The sequence below is a fragment of the Drosophila mojavensis genome, unplaced genomic scaffold, assembly GCF_018153725.1.
Source record: "Drosophila mojavensis isolate 15081-1352.22 unplaced genomic scaffold, ASM1815372v1 contig_136, whole genome shotgun sequence".
In the NCBI taxonomy this organism is placed as follows: Eukaryota; Metazoa; Arthropoda; class Insecta; order Diptera; family Drosophilidae; genus Drosophila; species Drosophila mojavensis.
The window spans coordinates 12,947,757-12,968,862 of record NW_025318667.1 but is presented as its reverse complement, the minus strand read 5'-3'; the positions used below and the strand labels follow the sequence as shown (position 1 = coordinate 12,968,862).

Genomic DNA, 21,106 nt, shown 5'->3' with positions numbered 1-21,106 from the left:
ATTTTTTTCTATATTTTTAATAGTTTATACGCTTATCTTTTGCTTCTCTCAATGCATACATGCTGACATACATATATAAATCTATATACATATATATTTTTTTTTTAAATTTTTTTTTTTTTATTTCTCTTATAACTTCGCTTCCTTCTTTTCTTTTTTAAAATTACTTTAGTTTTAGTTTTTTTTTTTTTTTTTTTTTTTTTTTTTTTTAAATTTTATTTTAAATATCACGGCATTCAGCTGAGGTCTGATCTGATCTATGTATTGTTTTAGATGTGCTTCACTTTTTCTTTTTTTCTGTTTGCATATTCTTTATGGCTTTTTGCTATGCGTTTCGTCAACAATTGTTTATAGGATGATGATATAAAAAAATCGTTATAATATTATAATAATATCGATTAAACCAATTAAACGGAACTAATTGAACTAATGCGTTTCTTACACCAAATGACACGTGCTACAGCGCATGCCACTTTATCCTAGGATTAATCAAAAGCTTACAATGTGCTTTCATCAAAAACTGTTGCATTTTATAAAGTTGTTATACTGAAAAGCTTTCAGCTTGAATGCAAACAATGCCGCTTAGGTCACTGGGCAAAATACTTAGCTAAAATTATAGCTTGTTCTTGGAAGTGAAAGCTTTAATGTACTTTCAAATATTGCGCAAGGATAGCGCGCAAGCTAATACGCCTTGACTGATGTTAGCAAAACGAGAGGAAAAGTTTTCAAGTGGAATTTTCAGTTCTTTTTGACTCGATGAACTAGAGGCCTGCATAGCTTTACAAATTTAGCTAAGTGAGCTTTGACTTAGCGAAAAGCTTTTAAAACGCACGAGCTTTTAGCTTTGTGTAATTACAGTTTGAAGGCAGCTTTCTGGCGCTTGTAAGCTTACTCTGGAGTAGTTGCATTTGAAAGCGTTTTGCAGCACTGTTTTTCAGCTTGTGATTAATCCCACGATTAAGTGTCATTTGCAGCCTCGTCTCATTTGATACTTAAAATAATAAAATTATAAATGATAAAACAAGCACCGAACTAGAGGTGATTTTTTTTGTTGCTTTTTGTTTGTTTTGTTTTGTGTGTTTTTTTTTTTTTTTTTAGTTTTTAGTTTTGTTTTTTTTTTTTTTTTTTTTTTGTTTTTGCATTTTGTGTGTGGTGATTAAGAAGGCTTCTCGTTGGTTGGATCTGCGTTGGCGCCATCTGTTGGCGACTGTTTGAACAGCTGCGTGCAGATGCGCCGCAAGTTGAAATTGTCGCCGATCAGCGTGGCGCGCTGCATGAGACGCACCGCCGATGGCCTCTGGATTAACTCTCACAAATTTGGCAGGCCATCGGTGCCGGACATTGGTTCACAACCGGAGCCGGAACCGGAGCCGGAACCGGAACCAGAGCCGGCAACGGAATTGGAGCCGGTATCGACAGACACTGGCGGCGCACTCTCACTGAAATGCATTAGATTCGTCTCCATCATGAGGCCATTGGTGAGGCTCAGCGGCGGCGACGACTGCGAGGGCGGCCCCTCGATCGATAGGCGACTGTTGGTGCTGATGCTGCTCAGGCTGAGCTGATCGTCAAACACATCAATGTTCACAACGGTCGCCAGCTCACCATCGATGCCCACGGCGGCGGTGTTGAGCTGCGGCTTCGGCAACAGCACGCTGCCAGCAACTGTTGTCGCGGCAACAGCAGCAACTGTTGCTGCTGCTGCTGCTGGCTCTACTGTTGCTGTTGCTGTTGCTGTTGACTGCGACGACACTGGCGGCGGTGGTGGTGTTATGCTCATTGGTTCCGGTTCCGGTTCCGGTTGGGGTTCGGCTTCGGGTTCGGTTTCGGTTTCGGGTTCTGGTTCTGGTTCTGGTTTCGGTTCCGGCTGTTGTTTGGCGGCATTTGCATTGGCATTCGGATTGATGCTCAGCCGTTTGGGCTTCGTCAGCAGCTTGTTGTTGTCAGCCTTGAGAGCTGTTGTTGTTGTTAGAATTGTGTTGTTGTTGTTGTTGTTGCTGTTGGGGTTGTTGTTGTTGGCCAAGCCATCCATTTGATCCAACCCAAAGAAGTTGCCTGCATAAGAAGAAAGAGCGAAAAATACAAAAATATTATTACATTTACGTTAGATATTATTGATTTGCATCTAAATTACTTAGGTTAAGCGCAAGTGTTTATTAAAATTTCATATATGCGACATTTATTACGCCTCATACCAAATTTCAGTTCTTTTGCTTTACTAGCAACTGAGTTCACTGGGTCTGTTGGGAATAATTTTGCCTTATAACTAGCTATACAAGTGCATCGCAGATAGCGAGCTGTCATATATGAACTATTTCATAAAGGTTTATCAAAATTGTCAGTTTTCTCTTCTTCTTTGTAAAATATGCTAAATATGAACTATATATTATGAGCTCAATATGATCTAATCATACGATTAGATTGCTCCTGACATATGCAGTACAGCTAATGCTAAGAAGTATTTATAAAAAATTTGATTGACATACCTATGCTAGAAAACTAGTTCTAATAGATTGTTTCACTATATATAGGATTTAGCAAAGATATTTCAGCACTAAACTTAATCAATTTTTAAATAAAAATAAAAAAAGACTATAATGATAGTAATTGAAATAACAATCACTCAACTTCACAGGGTATTCCGTGAGCGACTTTATATATCCCCATCAATACACAACAAAAACTTTTTATGGTAGTTTTAACTAAAATTGCATTTATTTAATTATACATATTTAATTTAATTAATTTATAGTTGCTTTTTGTTTTTCGTTTTCTCAATGTTTTTTCTGCTTCTTTTCCATCAGTTAAAAAAAAAAAAAAAAATCATAAATACTGCAAGCTATATATACAGAAAAACTATTTTTGTTGTTGTTGTTCTTTTATATTTCCTTTTTACATTGGTTCAAAAGCTTTGCCGAAATGTTTGAATTTACAATTGAAAATAGAAAAAATTCTTATATGAAAAATACTAAAATAAAAAAATATATATAAGTTCTATTCATTTTTAGGTTTTTTCTTTGCAATTGAAATAAATAAACAGAAGAAAATTATATTAAATACAAAATAATATTTTAAAAATATATATTTATAATTTAAGCAAAGCGCCAAAAAACCAGTTGTTTTTTTTTTTAATTTTTAATTTTTTTTGAAAGTTTTTTGTTTGGGAGGATTTTTTTTTTTTGCAGTTTTGTGTTTTATTGTTATTGTTGGCTGTTGTTAAAAAAACTTAACGAAGGCAAAACTTAACTCTGTACGCTCGAAGAGAGCAGCGCAGCTTAAAAAACCGTAAGCTCTGCTCACTCAAAAAGAGAGAGAGAGTATTGCATTGACGCAGCGAAGCTTTTAGCGCTCTCAGTTGAATTGAAGTCAACAGCGCCACTGAAAATTGCGGCTGCATTCAAGAGAGCAACGCAGCACTGCGTCGCATTCAAGAGAGCGCAAATGCGCAACTCTCAAGGATCATGTCTACAAAAGAAATCGAGTTCTGCGCGAAGCTCTGCGTCTAGAATTTACAGAGATTGTGGCTTTGGACAGTGTGGTTATTATTGCTTTTTTCATGTTCTATTTTAAGCTGGATTGCTAGCAGTTAAATGTGGTTTGTGTGTGTGGGTGTGTGTGTGTGAGCAAACGATTTCTTTTTATACAAATTGCGATTCTCTTGCCAAATATTTGTTTGTATTTACATCATTAAAATTAGAGCTTTTTGAGTTTGGTTTTGGTTTTTTGATTTTTTTTTTTTTTTTTCATTTTTGCATAATTCTCTTACATATTTATTTATTTATGTATATATATATGTATATATGTTGAGTTTTTTTTTAATAACTAATAATATAACTTTTGCACTTAAAAATGGTTAGCATACATTTTTTTGTCGTTTTTGTTTTGTTTTGTTGATTTTTTTTTTGTTTTTGTAAATTTAAACAAATTGCTACAAACGCGTTTTTTTGCTGTTGTCAATAATCACATAGTTTTTTTTTTGTGTAGTTTTAGATTTTTTATATAATTATTATTTTTTTTTAGAATTTTTGCACACTTAATTATTGGGCTACAATACATATATATGCATATATGTGTGAGTGTGTAGTAGTAGTAGTAGAGAGAGTGAGGGGGAAGAGAGAGAGAGAGAGAGAGAGAGTTGTGTGCGGTTTTTGCTATTTACTTAGGCTCTAAGACGGTTGGGCTTGGGGTGGGCGTAAGTGCAAGGAGCGTATGTATATGTGTGGGTGTGTGTGTGTATGTGTGTAACGCGAATGTTTGTTGCGCTATTTGATGATGCGCGGCAGCAACGTTTGCTGCTCTGCTGGCAGCGACATCAGCTGCTGCGCCTGGTGCTGCTGTTGGTATTGCTGCTGCTGCTGCTGCTGCTGTTGCTGCGTCGACGGCACCTGCGACTGCGGCTGTGGCTGTTGTCTGACCGCGTGTGGCGTTGCCGGACTGGCGTACAAATGCCAGAGCACCACGAAACTGAACACGCACAACAAACATATTGCTAATTCTTATCTCTTGCGACGTTTCGTCTTCTTCTTTGTGGCACTCGGCTGGCCCGTGACCTGTGCCACGCCCACGCCCAAGCCCAGTGCAGCGCTGCCGCCGCTGGCTGCCGCAGCCGGCGTTGCCAGTGCGGCCAAATGTGCCGCTGTGCTGCCAGCAGCCGCCGCCGCCGCCGCAGCCGCACCGCTGGCCGCTGCCGTTGCAACTGTTGTTGCTGCTGCCGCAGTTGTGGCAACTGTTGCTGCCGCTGCTGCCGTTGTTGTTGCCGTCGCCGTTGCTGCCGTCTCGGCGCTGCTCTCCTCCGCCGATGAGGTGGACGACGATGTGGCCGCCTCGATGGCGGCGATCAAATTGATTTTATGCTCCAGCTTCTTGGTCTTCAGCTTGGCATGCGACGAGGATGCGGTCAAGCTGCTGGCATAGAGGATGTTGTCGTCCGACGTGGTCGTCGGCACAGGACCCTCGCTGTCCGTGGTGGTGCCCGAGTGGGGTGCCGTTGCGCTGCTGCCAAAGTGCAGCAGATCTTCTGGCAGTGTGGCACCAGCAGCAACATCGTCATCATCATCATCATCGTCCTCATCCACATCATCATTGTCATTGTCATCGTCATCATTATCATTGTCATCGTCTTCAGCATCAGCCTCGGCACTGAGCAACTGCTGCTGATGCTGATGCTGGGATTCACACATGCTGATGCTAATCAATGGACGCAGCTCCTCATCGTCCGCTGCCACGGCCGATTGCTGCAGCTGCAGTTGCTCCTTTTGCTGCTGCTTGGCGCGCTTGTGCTTCTTGCTCAGCTTCTTGGGCTCCTCCATGAGCAGCAGCTCCTCGGACCCCGACGAGCTGTTCGTGCTGCAGACGGACTTGTGCATCGCTGCACTCGCCAGCTGCTCCTTGCCCGCCAGCAGCTGCAGCTGCGCGTACTCATTCTCGTAGTGCAGCGAGCCGCAGAGCGCCAGGATCAGATTCTGCTCGGTGAAGCCACGTGGTGGTGGTGTTATTTTACGCGGCACTGCTCCAGCGCTCTCCTGCAACGGACTCTCAAAGTTGATGAGACTACGCTCAGCTCCAGCTCCTGCTCCTGCTGCTTTGGCTGTAGTTGCCTGATCCTCATTCGCCTCCTCCTCCACCTCCTGCTCGTCGTCTCCGAGCCCTTGCAACGGCTCCAGTGCCGGCAGCGGCGGCAGCGCCTCCAGCGGCTGCAGCGCGCTCAGCAAAAAGTCATCGAAACGACTCGGCGGCTCCTGCAGTGGCGTCAGCAGTCCTGGCAGCAATTTCTCCGTCTGCCGCTTCCCGCTGAGGCTCGGAAAATCTGCATCGCTGGCCGTTGCTGTTGTCGTTGCCGTTTGTGTTGTTGTTGTTGTTGTTGTTTGTGTTTCTTGTGTCTGTTGTTGTTTTTCGAGAGTTCTCCAGGCGCTGCCTGACTCCGCCGGCATCAGCTCCAGCACCTTCACCTGATAGCTAACGTTCTCCTTGTCCTTGTCCATGTCCTTATCCTTGCTCCTGCCAGCTTTGCTCTTGGCCTGCTTCGTTAGCTCCGGCTTGGCGGGCTTTGCCTCTACTTTGGCCTCTTCTTGCTTTTCTTGTTCCTCCGCCTCCTGCTCTGTTTCCACATGCAGATTGAGTCCTTGTGCACTGGCACTGCTTACCATTACGGCGGCTATTGAGGCACGCTTGGCCAGCAGCCCATCGGCATAGTCCAATTCCTGTTCAGTTTGCTCTGTGTGCTTTTGGTGCTGCTGCTGCTGCAACTGTTCCTCCTCCTCCTGCTCCTGTTCCGCTTTTTGTTCCAGCTCTTGCTTTGCCTTTAGCTCCTGCTCAGCCTTGAGCTGCGCTTGTCTCTTTAGCTCCGCCTCCTGTACCTCCCTTGCCTCCTGCTCCTCCTCCTCTAGCTGTCTACGCTCTGCCTCCTGCTCGGCCTGCTTTTTGTCTTTCTTGTTGCTCTGTTGTTGTTGTTGTTGCTGTTGTTGTGCTGCTGCTCTGTTAGCCTTGTGCTTGGCCGCTTTGGACTTTTTGTTGCTTGGTTGATTTGTTTTTAGGGACAGCGTCGAGCTTATCGATGTCTGCAGCTCGTCCTCGAGCTGCTGCTCATCCTCGCTGATGGCAGTTGTTGTTGTTGTTGTTGCTGCTGCTGTAGTCGCAGTTGCAGTTGCTTTGGCAGTTGTCGTTTTGTTATTATTATTGCTGTTGTTGCTGTTGTTGTTGTTGTTGCCCTTGACTGGCTTATTGAGATGGGAGAGCTCAGCGAATCGCTGCGCCTGCGCCGCATCCTCGGCCGCCGCCTGAGATTTTAATGATTTCTGCTTCTTCTCCTTCTGCGTAATAACCTCATCCATTTCCTTGGCTATCACCGGCACAATCAGCTTATTGGCCAGCACCACCGGCGGCTGTCCCTCGCCCATGACGCCCAGCCCACCGGCCCGTCCTGCCGTCTTCAGCTCCCGCTGCTCGCGCTGCAGCTGCTCCTCGTGCCGCCGCTGCTCGGCCAGCTCGTCACAGAAGATGGCCACGACGGGCCGAAAGAGCGCCTCGTCGCAATTCTCATGGATGACGCAATCCTCCGCCGCCAGCTGACCCACCACCTCGTCCAGCATGTCCGTCTGCAGCTCACCGCTGATGCCCGCATGGACGTCCGTGACGGTGCCCAAGGGATTCACGATTTTCTCAATGCGCGGCGGCGCTGCCGCTGCCGCTGCCGCTGCTGCTGCTGCCGTAGCATGACCCGGCTTGGCGCTCAGCTCGTAGCTGCAAATGTTGGGCAAGACGCTGGCCAGCGCCGAGATGGTTGCAGCACTGTGCGGCAACTCCTGCGCCGACTCCTCCTCGTCAGCCTCGTGCTCGGCCAGGGCGTCATAGTAGCAGGCATTGTCTGCTGCTGCTGCTGCTGCTGCTGCTGCAGTTGTTGCTGCGGCACTTGCGGCTGCAACAGTTGCTGACTCGAGAGCTGCAACATCTGGGCAAAGGAACGCGACGACGTTTACGGACAGCGCACAGAACAGAGAAGAGAAGAGAAGAAGAGAAAACAAATTATGAGAAAAGCGCATTTTTGCCAAAAAGCCAAAGGCCAAAATTTTTCTATATTTTCTTTGAATTTTCATCAAATTTTGTTTTTATATATTTTCGATTTTCTTTTTGGCTCATGTTTTTAGTAAGCTTTACGTGTTAAAAAAAAATTATAGAAGAAAAAAAAAACAACAAAAAACAAGAAAATTTGAACTAGAAGATGCAAACGGCATAAAAAAGAACGCTTTAAGCTAAATGCAAATGGTAAAAACAATTTTTTTTTTTTTAGTGAACAAAATGTTTTGCTACGGAATTTTAGTTTTTTATATATATTTTTGCAACTGTTTTTACTAGTGTTTTTTATTTTTTATTTTGAATGCAGTGAGTTTTTTTAAGCGTATAGAAACGTAAATTAATAATATATATTTAAATATATATACAAAATATTTTATATATATTTATAGAAATAAAAATAAAAACTTGTTTTTAAATTAATTTTTTGGCTTGCAAACTTTTTAATTTTTTAAAGGATTTTTTTTTTGACTTGTTAAACGAAATTAAATGGCTTTGGCTTTTTTTTGTTTAATTTAAGAATTTTAATTTTAGTTATTAATATTTATTTATAAAATTTTTTAAAATTCTTTCATGTGCTCTTTCTTCTCAACTGTTCTCTGTCTCTTTCTCTCCTTCACACTTTTGCTCTCCAACTCTCCCTCTCTCTCTCTCTGTCATTCGTTCTCTCTCTCTGTCTCTAACACTCTTTCTCTCTCACTCGCACGCGTTGGTTAAAATTTTCGTTTCATTTCCAAAAGCAAAAAGTTAGAAATTCAGGGAAAAAAAGCCCAAACAAGTGGAACGCTTGAAAAGCAGGAGAAGTAGTTCAAGTAGTAGAAGTAGAAGAAGAAGAAGAAACAGACCACGATGATGTAGAAGCAGAAGAAGAAGCAGCAAACGCAGAATAATTTTTAATTATAATTGAATTAATAGACATAAATATATAATTATTTTATTATTTTTTATAGTGCACTACCGATTTAATGAGCACAATTGCATATAGAGATTAAATAGATATAGATAGATATATGTGTATATATATCCATACATATCCACATATCGTCTTTATATATGCAATTGCTGTTGAAATATTCATTTTAAAGGGGGAACTGCGGGATATACGATAGAGTTCTTGCTGAAAGAGAAGCACAATTGTGTGTTGGTGTCTTTCTCTATCTCTCTCTCTTTCTCTCTCTCCCTTTCTCATTCGTTAGTTTACAGTGGGCTCTGGCAATGAGAGTCCTAAACAACAGAAAAGTAATCCGGAGAGAAATAGTGCAAAATAGAGTGTATAGGTAGATATAGTATAGAAGCCAATTGCTGTGTGTATGTGTACTTGTGTTTGTGTGTATGTGTGCTTGTGTATGTGTTTGTGTGTGTGTCTGCAAAAGTTGACAAATTTTCAATTTTGATTAGCTTAAATTAAGTTTATATTATTAAAATGTAGTAAACAGGTTCTTTTTTTTTTTTTCTTTTTTTATCTATAATAATGGCAAATGTCGAAAGCAAAATTTTAAGGGTGACCATAGCTGCGCAAAACACCAGAAAAAATATAAGTATAGCAGATAATTTAATTTTAAATCAAATTTTGTAAAAAATTATTTAGAATACAAAAAAATTATCCAATCAAATTTATATTTCAATTTACAAAAGTTTTCCTTAGCGAGTGCTCACTGTAGCGTATAGCTTTATGGATTTTGGGATACACACACACACACACGCACACATGTGATTTGAATGATATGATGAGCAGAATGATATAATATGATTAGGCATATAGGATTGATCGGGTAGCATTAATTGGGATATGTCTATATATACTATATGTGGGGTTATATCTGTATATATATAGAAGGGCAATCAGAGCTAAACAACAGCAAAATTAGAAGAGAAAAAAAAATAGAAGGAGAAACCAATGCCAATTTCGTGGTGTTTTTTTTTTTTTTTTTTTTTCGTTTGCTTCAATTCAGAAACTTGCCAATTGTAAAATTTACATTTCTCATAAAGCGTTCAAAAAATGAATAATCGCAATAATAACAAGAACAATAATAATAATAATAATAATAATAATAATAATAACCATAAAATTGATAATAATATTAATAGTAAAACATTCAATAAATGAATTTAGCTCAAAGTCAAAACTTGAGAAACAGGTAAAACTTAGCTAACGATAAACGATAACGATAAACGATAACTGTAATCGATTTAGTGGAGTGCTCAAATGTGATATATATTCGATAGTTCATTACATATATGAATGATATCTTAAGACCGAAATCTTTACAATCACATTTGAGCACTAACTCTATATAAATATATATGTATGTATATACTGTAGAATCCCGATAAATCGTAATAGGCAAAGATCAGTTTTCTTCGATTTCTACAGAAATTCAATTTATCGAAAATTATTAAGAACAATTTTCTTTCAAGAGTATAGAATTTTGTGTCGATTAATCGCGATTTTTGAGTTATCGAGACTCGACTGTATACTATATACTTGATAGTATAGTTTAAGCATACATATATATGTATATCTGTATATCACAATATCTGAGTTTCCTTTTACTATATAGACTTACCGGTATCGCGACGCGCTGCCATCGTTGAGGGCGACTCGCGCATGGCATCGGCCAGATCCTCCTTCAGACGCATATCGCCGTGTCCATAGTCAGAGTCCAAGTGTCCATGTCGAAAGCGATCCATCAGCTTGGGGCTCTGCTCAATGCTGCCTGCAGCGGCGCATTTATAAATGATGAAGATTTCTGGTTATTTTCCCAATTCGATCGCTTCAGGTATTTCAAGCACTTACTATATGAACCGGACTCAATGAGCACCGGCACTCCGGCACGTGCGGTGCTGCCCACACTGGCTCCGCCCATCGCACCGCCAGCAACGTTTAGCGGCATATTCAATGGACTGGAACGCTCGACGGCGGCGATGATTGCACCACCGGCCGACGCACCACAGCCCGCTGATGTCGAGGGCAGCGTTGTGGTTGTCGTCTTGGTAACGCCTATTTCCACAGCCTCCGCATCCACGTGATTCAAATTGGAGCTGCACGAGATTAAAGTGAGAGATTAATAAGACTATTCTAGTTTATCTATCTATGTATATCTATCTATGTATATGTAGGTGTATGTCCCGTCTAGATTCGTCCGTCTCTTACCCGCTGGGCGTATTGTAGTTCTTGAATACGAACTGCGGCCCCATCCAGAGCCGGCGATGGGGCCCCGCATGGGTAATAATTTCGACTTGAGCCAACCAGCTCTCGGGCCGCTCGTCGGCCTCATCGAAATGATGGGCGCTGTCCATGAGGAGGCTGGCATGGCGATCCTTGATCAGCCAATTGTCCAGCGCTAGCGGTGGTATAATTTCATGAGATCCATCCTTGCGTCGGCCCAGATTCCACTGCGCCTTGGCCTCCACCTCCAGCTCAATGGGCGTATCATCACATATCTTCTCTTTGGCAACATCTGCAAAAAGGAAAGGAAATTTTAACTAATCCAAATTCCCGTCAACTTGTCACATGGAGTGTCACTCACTTGAGGCTAACTTCGTGTCCAGATCGTATTGTATGAGCGCTCCATGGCCGGCCATCACGAATAGCGAATCGACGGCCTTGCGCTGGACTCGATGCGGTGCCTCGCGCGTCGCCGTTGGCGGTTCCAGCAGCCAGGAGCGCGACTTGGCAAAGGTGGCACAGACGCTCAGCGGCTTGCCGCAGTCATCCGACAGCGAGGACAGGCGTTGACGCTGATGGGAGCTGACGCCGCTGCCACTGCTGCCGCCGATGCCAGAGCCGCCGCCACTGCCGCCCATGCCGCCGCCACCCATGCCCGAACCGCCGCCCATGGTCGCGCTGCCTGGCGGCGAGCCGAGCACAAATGGCTGACGCAGCTGCGCCAGCGGCTGAACCACCGTGGGTCGCGGAAAGGGCGGCAATGTGGGATTGTGATACGGCTGCAGCGACTGCACAAACGTGGTGCTCTCCGAGTGGGAGATGGGCGAGCTGGAGCGTCCGTCGGCGCCCAGGCCGGCGCTGCGATGGAAACGCGACAGCTTGTTGACCACATGCAACGAGGTGTGGGTGCGTACGCCCATGGCGCCGCCGTATGGCGTTATGGGGAAGACATGGGTGGTGCCGCGCAGCGTGGAGACGGCCGCCCAGCGGGAGTCCAGCGAGAAGGCAATATGCTGCACCTTGGCGCTCGTGTCGCCGCGATGCAGCACATACAGATGATGCACTGCCGCCAGACTGGAGCCCACCGGATGGGGCTGGATGCGAAAGACATGGAAATCGTGACCGCGACGATCCGCTGTTAGCAACAGCATGCCAGAGCTATCGAATTCCATGGCAACCAGCGCCTCGCTATGCGCCACAAAGTGGGCAATAATTGGATCGCTCATCGAGCCGAGCGGCGTGCCCGTCGTCGGGCTGTAGTCCTTGATGGGATGCTGCAAGAGCGAAAAGCAGATGGTCAGAGGATCTATGAACTCTTGTCTGTCTTCTCTTGCACTTTACCTTCACATCGATAATGGTCACCACGCCCGACTGCTTGCCATCGGCGCCGCCGCTGGCCGAGTCGAAGCTGCTGCTCTTGGAGCTGTTGCCACTGCCGGCACTGGTGCCGGTCAAGCCGGCGGCCACCTGTTCGCCCAGCTCCCGCAGTCCCTTGCCAAAGGACTTGGCCGCATTCAGCACCGTCGCCGTATAGCTGGGGACGCCCTCGCCGTCGCAGCCGCCGCCGCTGCGCTTGGAGTGGAGCAACTTGTGCTCCGCATACGCTAGCCAGCGTGGACCGAGCGCAATGGGATTGGGATTGATACTAGAGGAGAGCAAGAGAGAGAGCGAGCATAAGCTTAGAGATTCATGCATGAAAATTGTTTTCACTTACCCCGGACTGGGAAAGCAGGTGGTTATAGTGAGGCGATCCTCCAGAGTGCGCGCATCGAACACCGCCAGACGTTCGTGGAAGCTAATGACGACCGCCGAGCGATTGGCCTGAATGTCCAGCACGGGATTCTTGAATTTGATGGTCTTCACCTGGACGCCCGTTTTCAGGGAGACAAAGTTGACGGCACTGAAGTGGGAGGCGCCGGCATGCGAGGGATTGCCCATGCCGCCGCCCGACATTCCCGAGGAGCCACTGCCACCAGCTCCGCCCGAGAATTGGCCACCAGATAGCATAGTGTTGGCAGCAGCGCTGCCCCCATCGACGAAGGCCAGCAAGGGTCGCTTGTCGGCAAATGCATCCACGGGCTCGTCGGCCCGCCCGTTGTCATCCAGACCGGTGGCAGCTGTCAGCGGTGTGGGCAGCACGCGCAGGGCGGTGACGACGCCGTGGCGCCAGGATAACACCTCCACGGCCTCACCGTTGGCGGGTATGGCCCACACCTGGACGCCCAGGCCGTAGCCGAGAATGAGTAGCAGCGGTGGTGCCGCATTGCCCTCCAGCTCCCAGTCGTCGCCGAAACGAGGATCGCTCACATCAGCGCTCGTCTCGAAGCGGGCCCAGGTGATTGTGTCCTTGGGATCCTGCACCGGCTGATGGACCAAGGTGACATCGTTAATGAACCCAATGGCCGAGTCCAGGATCGAGCGATCGCTGACTGTTTGTGGCGGCACCACGGCCGGCATGGACATGCCTCCTCGCAGTCCAATGTTGCCGCTGCCGCCGCCTCCACCTCCGCCGCCGCCTGCAGCATGATGATGTAAATGATGGCTGTGATGGCGGCGCGGCGAATCCGCGGACATTGTCTGTGTAGTGGTGTGTGTGCGACGGCTGTCGCCCGTCTCAGCTGTTTGGTTCAATCAAAGCGAGAGCGTGAGTGTAGAGAGAGAGCGTCGTTGTCGCTCGCTCGCTCGCTTAGCTGGAGGATAGTGATGATGATGATGACGATGATGATGGGTGACGGAGACGGTGACAGGCTGTCTGTCTATATGCCTGTCTGCTGACTGCGCTGCCGCTGCGGCCTCTGCTCACGTCTCTGTGTATGTGTTGCTGCTCAGCTGTTGTCAACTGCAAAGTGGAAAGCAGAAAAAAAGAGAAATAAATAAATAAATAAACAAACTGCAAGCGCTACTCTCCATCTCTCTCTGGCACACTTTGCTAAATGCAGCTCGCACACACACACACACACACACACACACACTTGCTCTCTCGTTCGTTTCGTGTTTTTGTATCGCTCTCGCCGATATTTCAATTCCATTTCGTTGCGTACATATGGCTTTTGCTTTGTCTCAATCAAACGCTTTTAATCTTTGCACACTCGTGTGCCATGCTCTCCCTCATTCCTCATCCCTCACCCAACACCCAGCACCCACACCCACCATTCCCCGCAGCCCTTTTAAGTTTTATTAGCGCATTACGTGTTTCTTTTTTCTTTCAACTTTTTATTTTTGCCTCGCACACACACACATGCCAGGGGGGCGACAGCAATTCCATGGGGCGTAAATTAAGTGCAATGAAACCAATATACATATGTATGTATGTATGTGTGTACATACAGCTACAGTGCACGCCATGAAATTGAACACATGTATTAATTTTAATAAACAACGTCAATGGCAGCTAGTGCAGGTAACAAACAAATAAATAAATAAATAAATGAAATGCAACTTTAAATAAAGAAACGCCAATCTAAGCAAATTGGTAAACAAATTTTTGCAACGTGCTACGCTGTTGTTATTGCTGTAATATACATATACATATGTATGTCATGAACACACACATACATACACATAAGTCCATATGCATGTTAAGCAAGCCGTAGTTATCAACATCAGACCACAGCAGCAGCAGCAGCAGCAGCAGAAACAGCGGAACCAAAAGAAACGAAACAAGCACAAAGCAATAGCAAAAGCAAACGGCAATAGCAACGGCACACGAAAACGCAAAGCCAAGCCAAGCTTGCGGTGCGAGCGAGACGCAGCGAGCAACAGCTGTCCGAAGCGAATACCCAAATAGCAACAGTATCCATTAACCCATATGCTGGCCAAGTGCATGTTTGTCACACACAGATGATTTTTGTTTTTGTTTCTATTTTTATTTAATTTTTTTCTGTTCAATAGGCAAAAGGTTAGATGTGTTTTCTTCAAAATTTGTAAACAATTTGCCAAATTGTTGTTGTCAGTTCAGAAGTGATTTACTTATCGCTTTGCTAGAGCTTATCGTGCCGATAAAGTAGTTATTTTGTTCTTGGTTACGAACAAAATATTCCATGGCAAGTCATTTAACCCATTTAGATGCACACGTGTATTAATTGCGTTTGATATACAGAGTGCTGACACTGTGGGGTACGTGCATACATATGTACATATATAATGTATAGAGTGTATGTATGTAAATATTGTTTGATAAGCTAATATGACGTATATATACATATGTAGGTATATAAATATGAAAAAGTGTAGTGTATGAGAGCCAATCCCACAAGCCAAAGATCAACATTGTGAAATAATATATGCACATAGCTATTAAATACACTTACATACATACACACACATATACATATGTAGATGTGTAAGCTGCGACCCAGTAATGAAATTTCCAGCAATTCAATAAATAATTTAATTGATGTCGGACATAATGTAATACGTGCTCGAATTAAAGATACCTTATTTGCAGTGCTATTTATTTATTGCTTTTTTTTTTTTTTTGTTAACTGGAAATACTTACTGTTATATAAAAACAACAATACATTTAATTCATATTGATTAAAATAAATTTATTAACCAGTTTTTAGAACAGGTTAAGCTCACACACACACACACACACACAAAACACTACCTATTTTATAGGGTATGCAGCGCATGATATTGAAATGGATATACAATTGCGCACAACAGTATGGGTTAAAGTTAAACGAAAAACTATTTTTACAAAGCGCATGACGCATTGCAAAGTTGATTTGAGTTTAAATATGTGTGTTGTGGCTCTTTGTGTTTTAAGTAGCTGGAAGAGAGAGCGGGAGAGCGAGAGTGAAGAAGGAGGGAGAGACTAGCGCAGAGGGCACTAAACGTTGCATTCCTTAATTGACTTGCGCACACGCGCATCAGCGACAACAATAGCAATAGCAATGGCAATGCCAACTAAAAGCAATGTCACACACACAGAGGCAGCTGTGGGGGATATGCATAGGTATGTGTATAGCTGCATTCAAGAGCAACAGTTACCTCTCTCCACGACTCAGCGTAGCCAGCCACCCGCTCATAGAACGCAACGCACTTTGTCTTTGTTTTGACATAGGCAGCAAAATAAAAGCAACAACTAATGTTGACCGTTGTCTGCGAGCTTTTTGCTTTGTGTGCCACTAACTGGCTGCGTCTATGTGTGTGTATGTGTGTGTGTGTGTAAATTGGTGTGTCAATGTTAATAAGCTAGCTACTCAGCGAGTTGAGCCAATGGTTCCGTTCGTTCGATTTCTTTGTGCACGCAAAATCAAATACACACATACATACATACATATGCACAGTAAAAAGCTCATGTGTCTGCGTATGCTTGTGTGTGTTATTGTTTATGCTGTTCATTGCCAAAGCCACTTGACAAAATCTACGCAAAGCGTTTTTGGTAGACAAAGAAAAATCACAACAAAACGCAACACAGAAACACGCACACACATACTAAGCATTTATGAACAGGTGTTACTATAAATATATGTACATGCATACAGCATTTCAAAAGCGCACGAAATGCTATCAAAGTTGAAGAGCGAGAGTGGGGGGAGAGAGAGAGGGAGTGCGTGTAAATGAAAGAGAGACAGGACACTAATTGAGCAATAAGCATTTTGAAGTTGATTATGTGAAGGAGCTTTTGAATGCGTCATAGGAAACTCAACGAACTAATCCATAAAGGAATAATTGAAGAAAATTTCAATAAATTTAAAATGTGCAAGAAATTGAATGGTTTTTATTATAATTGCATATTGAAATTGATTATAATTTATATTTTTTATTTAATTAACTTAATTAAGGCAGGGAAAACCTAAAGAGAGAGAGAGAGAGAGAAAATAGCAACAGGTCAACAAAAGATTTTTGTATACAATTTTGCACATTTCATATGTGTGTATCTATAAAAATTGCTGAATTAGGAATTTTGTTTGATAAATTGTATTTTCATTATTCACCCGTCTCCTGCTATTCCTCCCCCCACCCCCTTTGTTCGGCAAGTGGCTTTCATTGCTTTTCAAATCACGTACGAAAGACACGAATATTCACTGAAAGCACAATACGAAATGCGCTCAAGAGCTTTGTACTAATACATGCGTATTCTTCACACCAACACCAATGGAAAGCTGTTGCCAACTTACATACTTGTTGTAATTCATTCTTGTTACACCCCTCACTCACTCATTCACTTGTTTTGCACTGATTTCGTTTCATTTCTAAACATTCGCACTCACAACAAAATATTTGGCAAACATTTTGCGGTAAATTTCAAACAATTCGAACCTGAAACTGCAAGCTAGAACGAGAAAGCGAAAGCGCAGGCAAGCGTTAGAGTGAGCGTGCCAGCATCATCTTTATGCTTTTGCAATTTTGTATACCAACAAAAAGTAAAACGAAAAACATTAAAACATATACAAACTCATAAACAAAATGAATTAACGCTGAACTGTGTGAAAAAAAGTTAAATATAAATCAAAAGCAAACGAAATAAAATTATTGTGTCATTAGCAATGCATTCGCTGTCTTGTCTCTTCTCCTCCTTTCTCATCTTGTTCAATTGCTTTATTTTTAGTGGCTGCTGCTAATAATTTTTGGAAACAAAGAGGCCCCCTGCAGCCCAAAAGGCAATTATCAAAATAAGAATCAGAGCAAATAGAAGAAAAACAAAAACAAAATGAAGTAACAACAACAAACAAACACACACACACACACACACACACACACGACGGTCAGCTGCAACGAAATGTTGTTTTTATGCTCTTTCTTTTATCGCCTCTCTTTCAACTGGCAGAGCGTCATGCACAGTGATACAAATGCATAAGAAAATGGCAAGCAAAAGTAAACAACATATTTATACGTCTCATATTTCATCGTATAGAAATTTGTATATTATATAAATATGCTAGCATTTGATGTTATGAATAAATAAACCAATTTAATTTATTAAATGATTAAAATAAATCAACTTTATGGGAAATTTCTAATCAAATGAGTGATTGCTAACTATGCAAGCTATCATTATTTAGTTAACTATTTCCATGATATTTAGTTTAATGTATTTTACAGTTGATAATATTAACAATTTGTTTAATTTAAATTAAATTCAATATTTACATGTATATATTTATACATATATACATTGTTAACCAATGTGCCAAAGTGTTTCATTATCAGTTTGTTTCGTTTGGTTGCGTTTCGCTCTGCTGTCCGTTGTCTGTCTAACGCGCACTGCTCGCTTATACATATATAAATACATATAAATATATGGATGTGTATATATGTGTGTGTGCGTGTCTGCGTGTATATCAGTGTGTCGATTGTATATACGTATGTTTGTGTATATTTTTTGAAAGCACAGCGAACTTAGGCAAAATAAAAATAACAAAACACAAAACAAAAATAACAAAACACGGATATACATATGTGACAAAAACATTATGAAATCAAGTAATGCAAATATACATATATGCAAAATATACACGCATACGTCGCTTGCATGCCTTTGGTAACAATTTAGAGGTGGGCCACACGTATACAAGCAAACACATACACTCACACATATGCCCGTCTATGTGTATTTGTGTGTACTTGAAAGAGTTTCGAAAAGCGAACAACAGATAAACAATAAACAACAAAAAATTGCATAAAAATAACATTTGTTTTTCAATACAAATTTTTGTTTTTCTCCTTCGCTAATTTCGCGCGTCAACAATAATGAAACAATAAAAAAAAAAAAAAAAAATAAATAATAATAATAATAAAAAGAGAAGATATGGAAAATAGAAGAGGAAGAAACACAATAGCAACAACGACAACAGTAAACTTACCACTTGACGCTTCTGCTTCTGCTGGCGTTGTTGTTACGACGTCAAGAAACAGTTGAGAATTGGTGGATAGGAGCAGCAGCAACAGCAGCAGCAGCAGCAACAACAATGCGAGCCTGTTCGTTCCAGTTCCGAACGTTCCGCTGCTCAACTTTTTCTTTCGTGTTTTCGCTGCTTACGACTGAGGACACAGTGGAAGAAGCTGAGTACAGCGTACAAAAACAAAAGCAACACAAACAAAAATCATATGTTTTCAGCTGTTGTCGTTTCTATTGCTGCGTAGCTTTCGTCTTCTTCTTTGCTTTGTTATTATTGTTGCTGTTGTTTTTGTTGTTGTGTGTTTGAGCTATTTGCTGTTAAAGTTGTTTTCGTTGTAGTTGTAGTTGTTACAGTCGGCAGCAGCAGCAACAGTAATTTGATTTTGTTTTTATATTTTGGCTGGCAACAAACAAACTGCGTCTTGCGTTCTTCTTTGAACTCTCCACTGCTAGCGACTGTTGACGCCCACACAAAGGCAGACGCACATACACTCACTCACGCTGCAGCTGCAAACACAAAGTCGAGCTTAGAAACAAACTTTCAAGTGCAAAGCTCCGAGTTTGTTTGAATTGTGTCAAAAAAAAAACCAAAATGAATTACGAAAAAAAAAGAACGACAACAGCCGTCGCTACTGTTGCTGTTGACGTCGCAGTCGTCGCTGCTGCTCTGTTTTGTTGTTGCTATTGCTGCTGCTGCCTCGCTCGCACCCACGCTCACCACCACTCACAGGCACACACACGCACACAGCGGAGAGGCTGCTGGCTGCGACGTCTGCGTCGTACGTTCTTTGCTGTTCGTATTCGTTTTTTGTTTTCTGTTTTCGATTCAGCTTCTGCCTCAGCTGCTGCTGCTGCTGGTATGTTGTTGTTGTTGGTTTTTGCTGTTGCTGCTGCTTCTTGCCAGCACACAAATTTACTGCGACATTAAAATTAAATCTCTGTTGCGTTCTTATTTTCTTTTACTTTTAACTTTACTCCACGGATTTGTATTTGTTTTCCATCAAGTGCTGTTGTTGTTATTATTGCTGCTGCTGCTGCTGCCTATTGCGCTTTTAATCGATTTCACTTTTTTCTGCGTTTTTCTACTGCTGCTGCTGCTGCCCGTGCAGCCAACTACAAACACACAATAACAAAAAAAAGAGCTCGAACAATAACAAAAAATATTTGCTTTTTCTTTTATAAATTTTGGCTGTTGCTTTAAGCCAAGGCTTATTTCTTGTTTTCGTATTAGTTATTTTATAATATTTTTGCACACTTGTACACAAAATTGATTTGTGTTGTGTTGTTGTGGCGCTGTCGTCGTTGCTGTTGCTATTGCTCGAAACGCGTTCGCAGTGAATAGAGCTGTAAGCCTTTGGCCGATACAATCGATTGCAGCGATATTCGCTGATGGCTGCTTACTATCGATATTTCCTTGGAACTTATCACGCAATTTGAATTTAATTGTTATTTTTACTTTGTCTAGTTTGCTTCGAGCAAATATTCGTTGCTAAAATAATGCTTACAATATAATTTTTTTTTATTTTTCTATTTTTTTTTTTTTTTTAATTTTAGTCTTAGCTGTTAAATGCAAGGAAATCGTAAGAAAACATTTTAATTTTATGTAAATTATTTTACATTAATTATTATCGATAAAAACGTATATTTTGAAAACCATCATATATAATAATTTAAATAATAGTTTGAATTGAGCTACATTTATATTGTAATGTACTTCAATCGTATGAACGAAAAACATGAGGCAAATAGAGCAGCTAAATAAATGTTGTTTAGTCTCAATGCGATTGTTATCGCTGAGAATCTCAAGAATGCGCTGCTCTTACTGCGCTTTTGCGCAGAAAGGAGCATTTAACTCCCACTATCACATATCTACATATAAACAGTTATATTTATGTATTTGACGAAATTTTTAAATAAATTCTAAATATCATTTGACTATAAAGAGTTATTAGTCAAAATTTCAAAGCAGCTGATTTGATAAAAGAAAAACATATGGCTAAGTATTTAAATACTCTCTAAATACTCTAATTGGAGCAATTATTGTCTAGGGCTGCAAAAGAGCGTAACTTCTTTCTTGTGCTCAATAAACAGCAATTCAAATAAGAAATGCGCGTGAGGTGGCAAAGGCATTTAAAGAAGAAAATCTTTTAAAAAAATATTGTTTTTTAAAACCAAAATAATATATGCCAACACAAATGATATGCAAACTTCATTTTAAATGAACGTACGATTTCTGGTTATAGATTCTATGTGTCTTCAAATGAATACATCTTGTCAAAATGAGTGCATTCAAAAAGTGTTATACGAGCGCCAAAAATAGGCAGCACTTTCGAAAGGACTCTCACCATCAATTATAGAGAGCGTGCCGCTGAGCCTGGCTCTCCGCTGAGTGCCTGACTGTTAAGTTAACAGTAACAGTGTGTTTTAAGGCGAACAGATGTTATTATCCTCTAACAGCTGTAATGCAGGATGTTCCGCCTTTCGCTAGTGTCCTTAGCTTAACTAAATTACAGTTTGTT

The 21,106-nt window shown here is 42.1% G+C and overlaps 1 protein-coding gene across 2 annotated transcripts; it reads right to left on the bottom strand.

The window, feature by feature from the left end:
- Positions 1–258: 258 nt before the first annotated feature.
- Positions 259–19,586, bottom strand: LOC6583704 (breast carcinoma-amplified sequence 3 homolog). Of its 2 annotated transcripts, none has more exons than XM_032732025.2 (8): positions 18,553–19,586; positions 12,453–13,577; positions 12,080–12,383; positions 11,100–12,012; positions 10,724–11,030; positions 10,367–10,611; positions 10,137–10,286; positions 259–2,055 (listed from the first exon to the last, which is right to left on the bottom strand). In XM_032732025.2, the coding sequence occupies exons 2-8, from the start codon at positions 13,310–13,312 to the stop codon at positions 1,310–1,312; spliced, it is 3,525 nt and encodes a 1,174-aa protein (XP_032587916.1). In that variant the 5' UTR covers positions 13,313–13,577; positions 18,553–19,586; the 3' UTR covers positions 259–1,309. The 2 variants fall into 2 exon arrangements, with proteins under 2 accessions (XP_032587916.1, XP_032587915.1); XM_032732024.2 differs by lacking the exon at positions 259–2,055 and adding an exon at positions 3,954–7,447.
- Between the last annotated feature and the right edge of the window lie 1,520 nt (positions 19,587–21,106).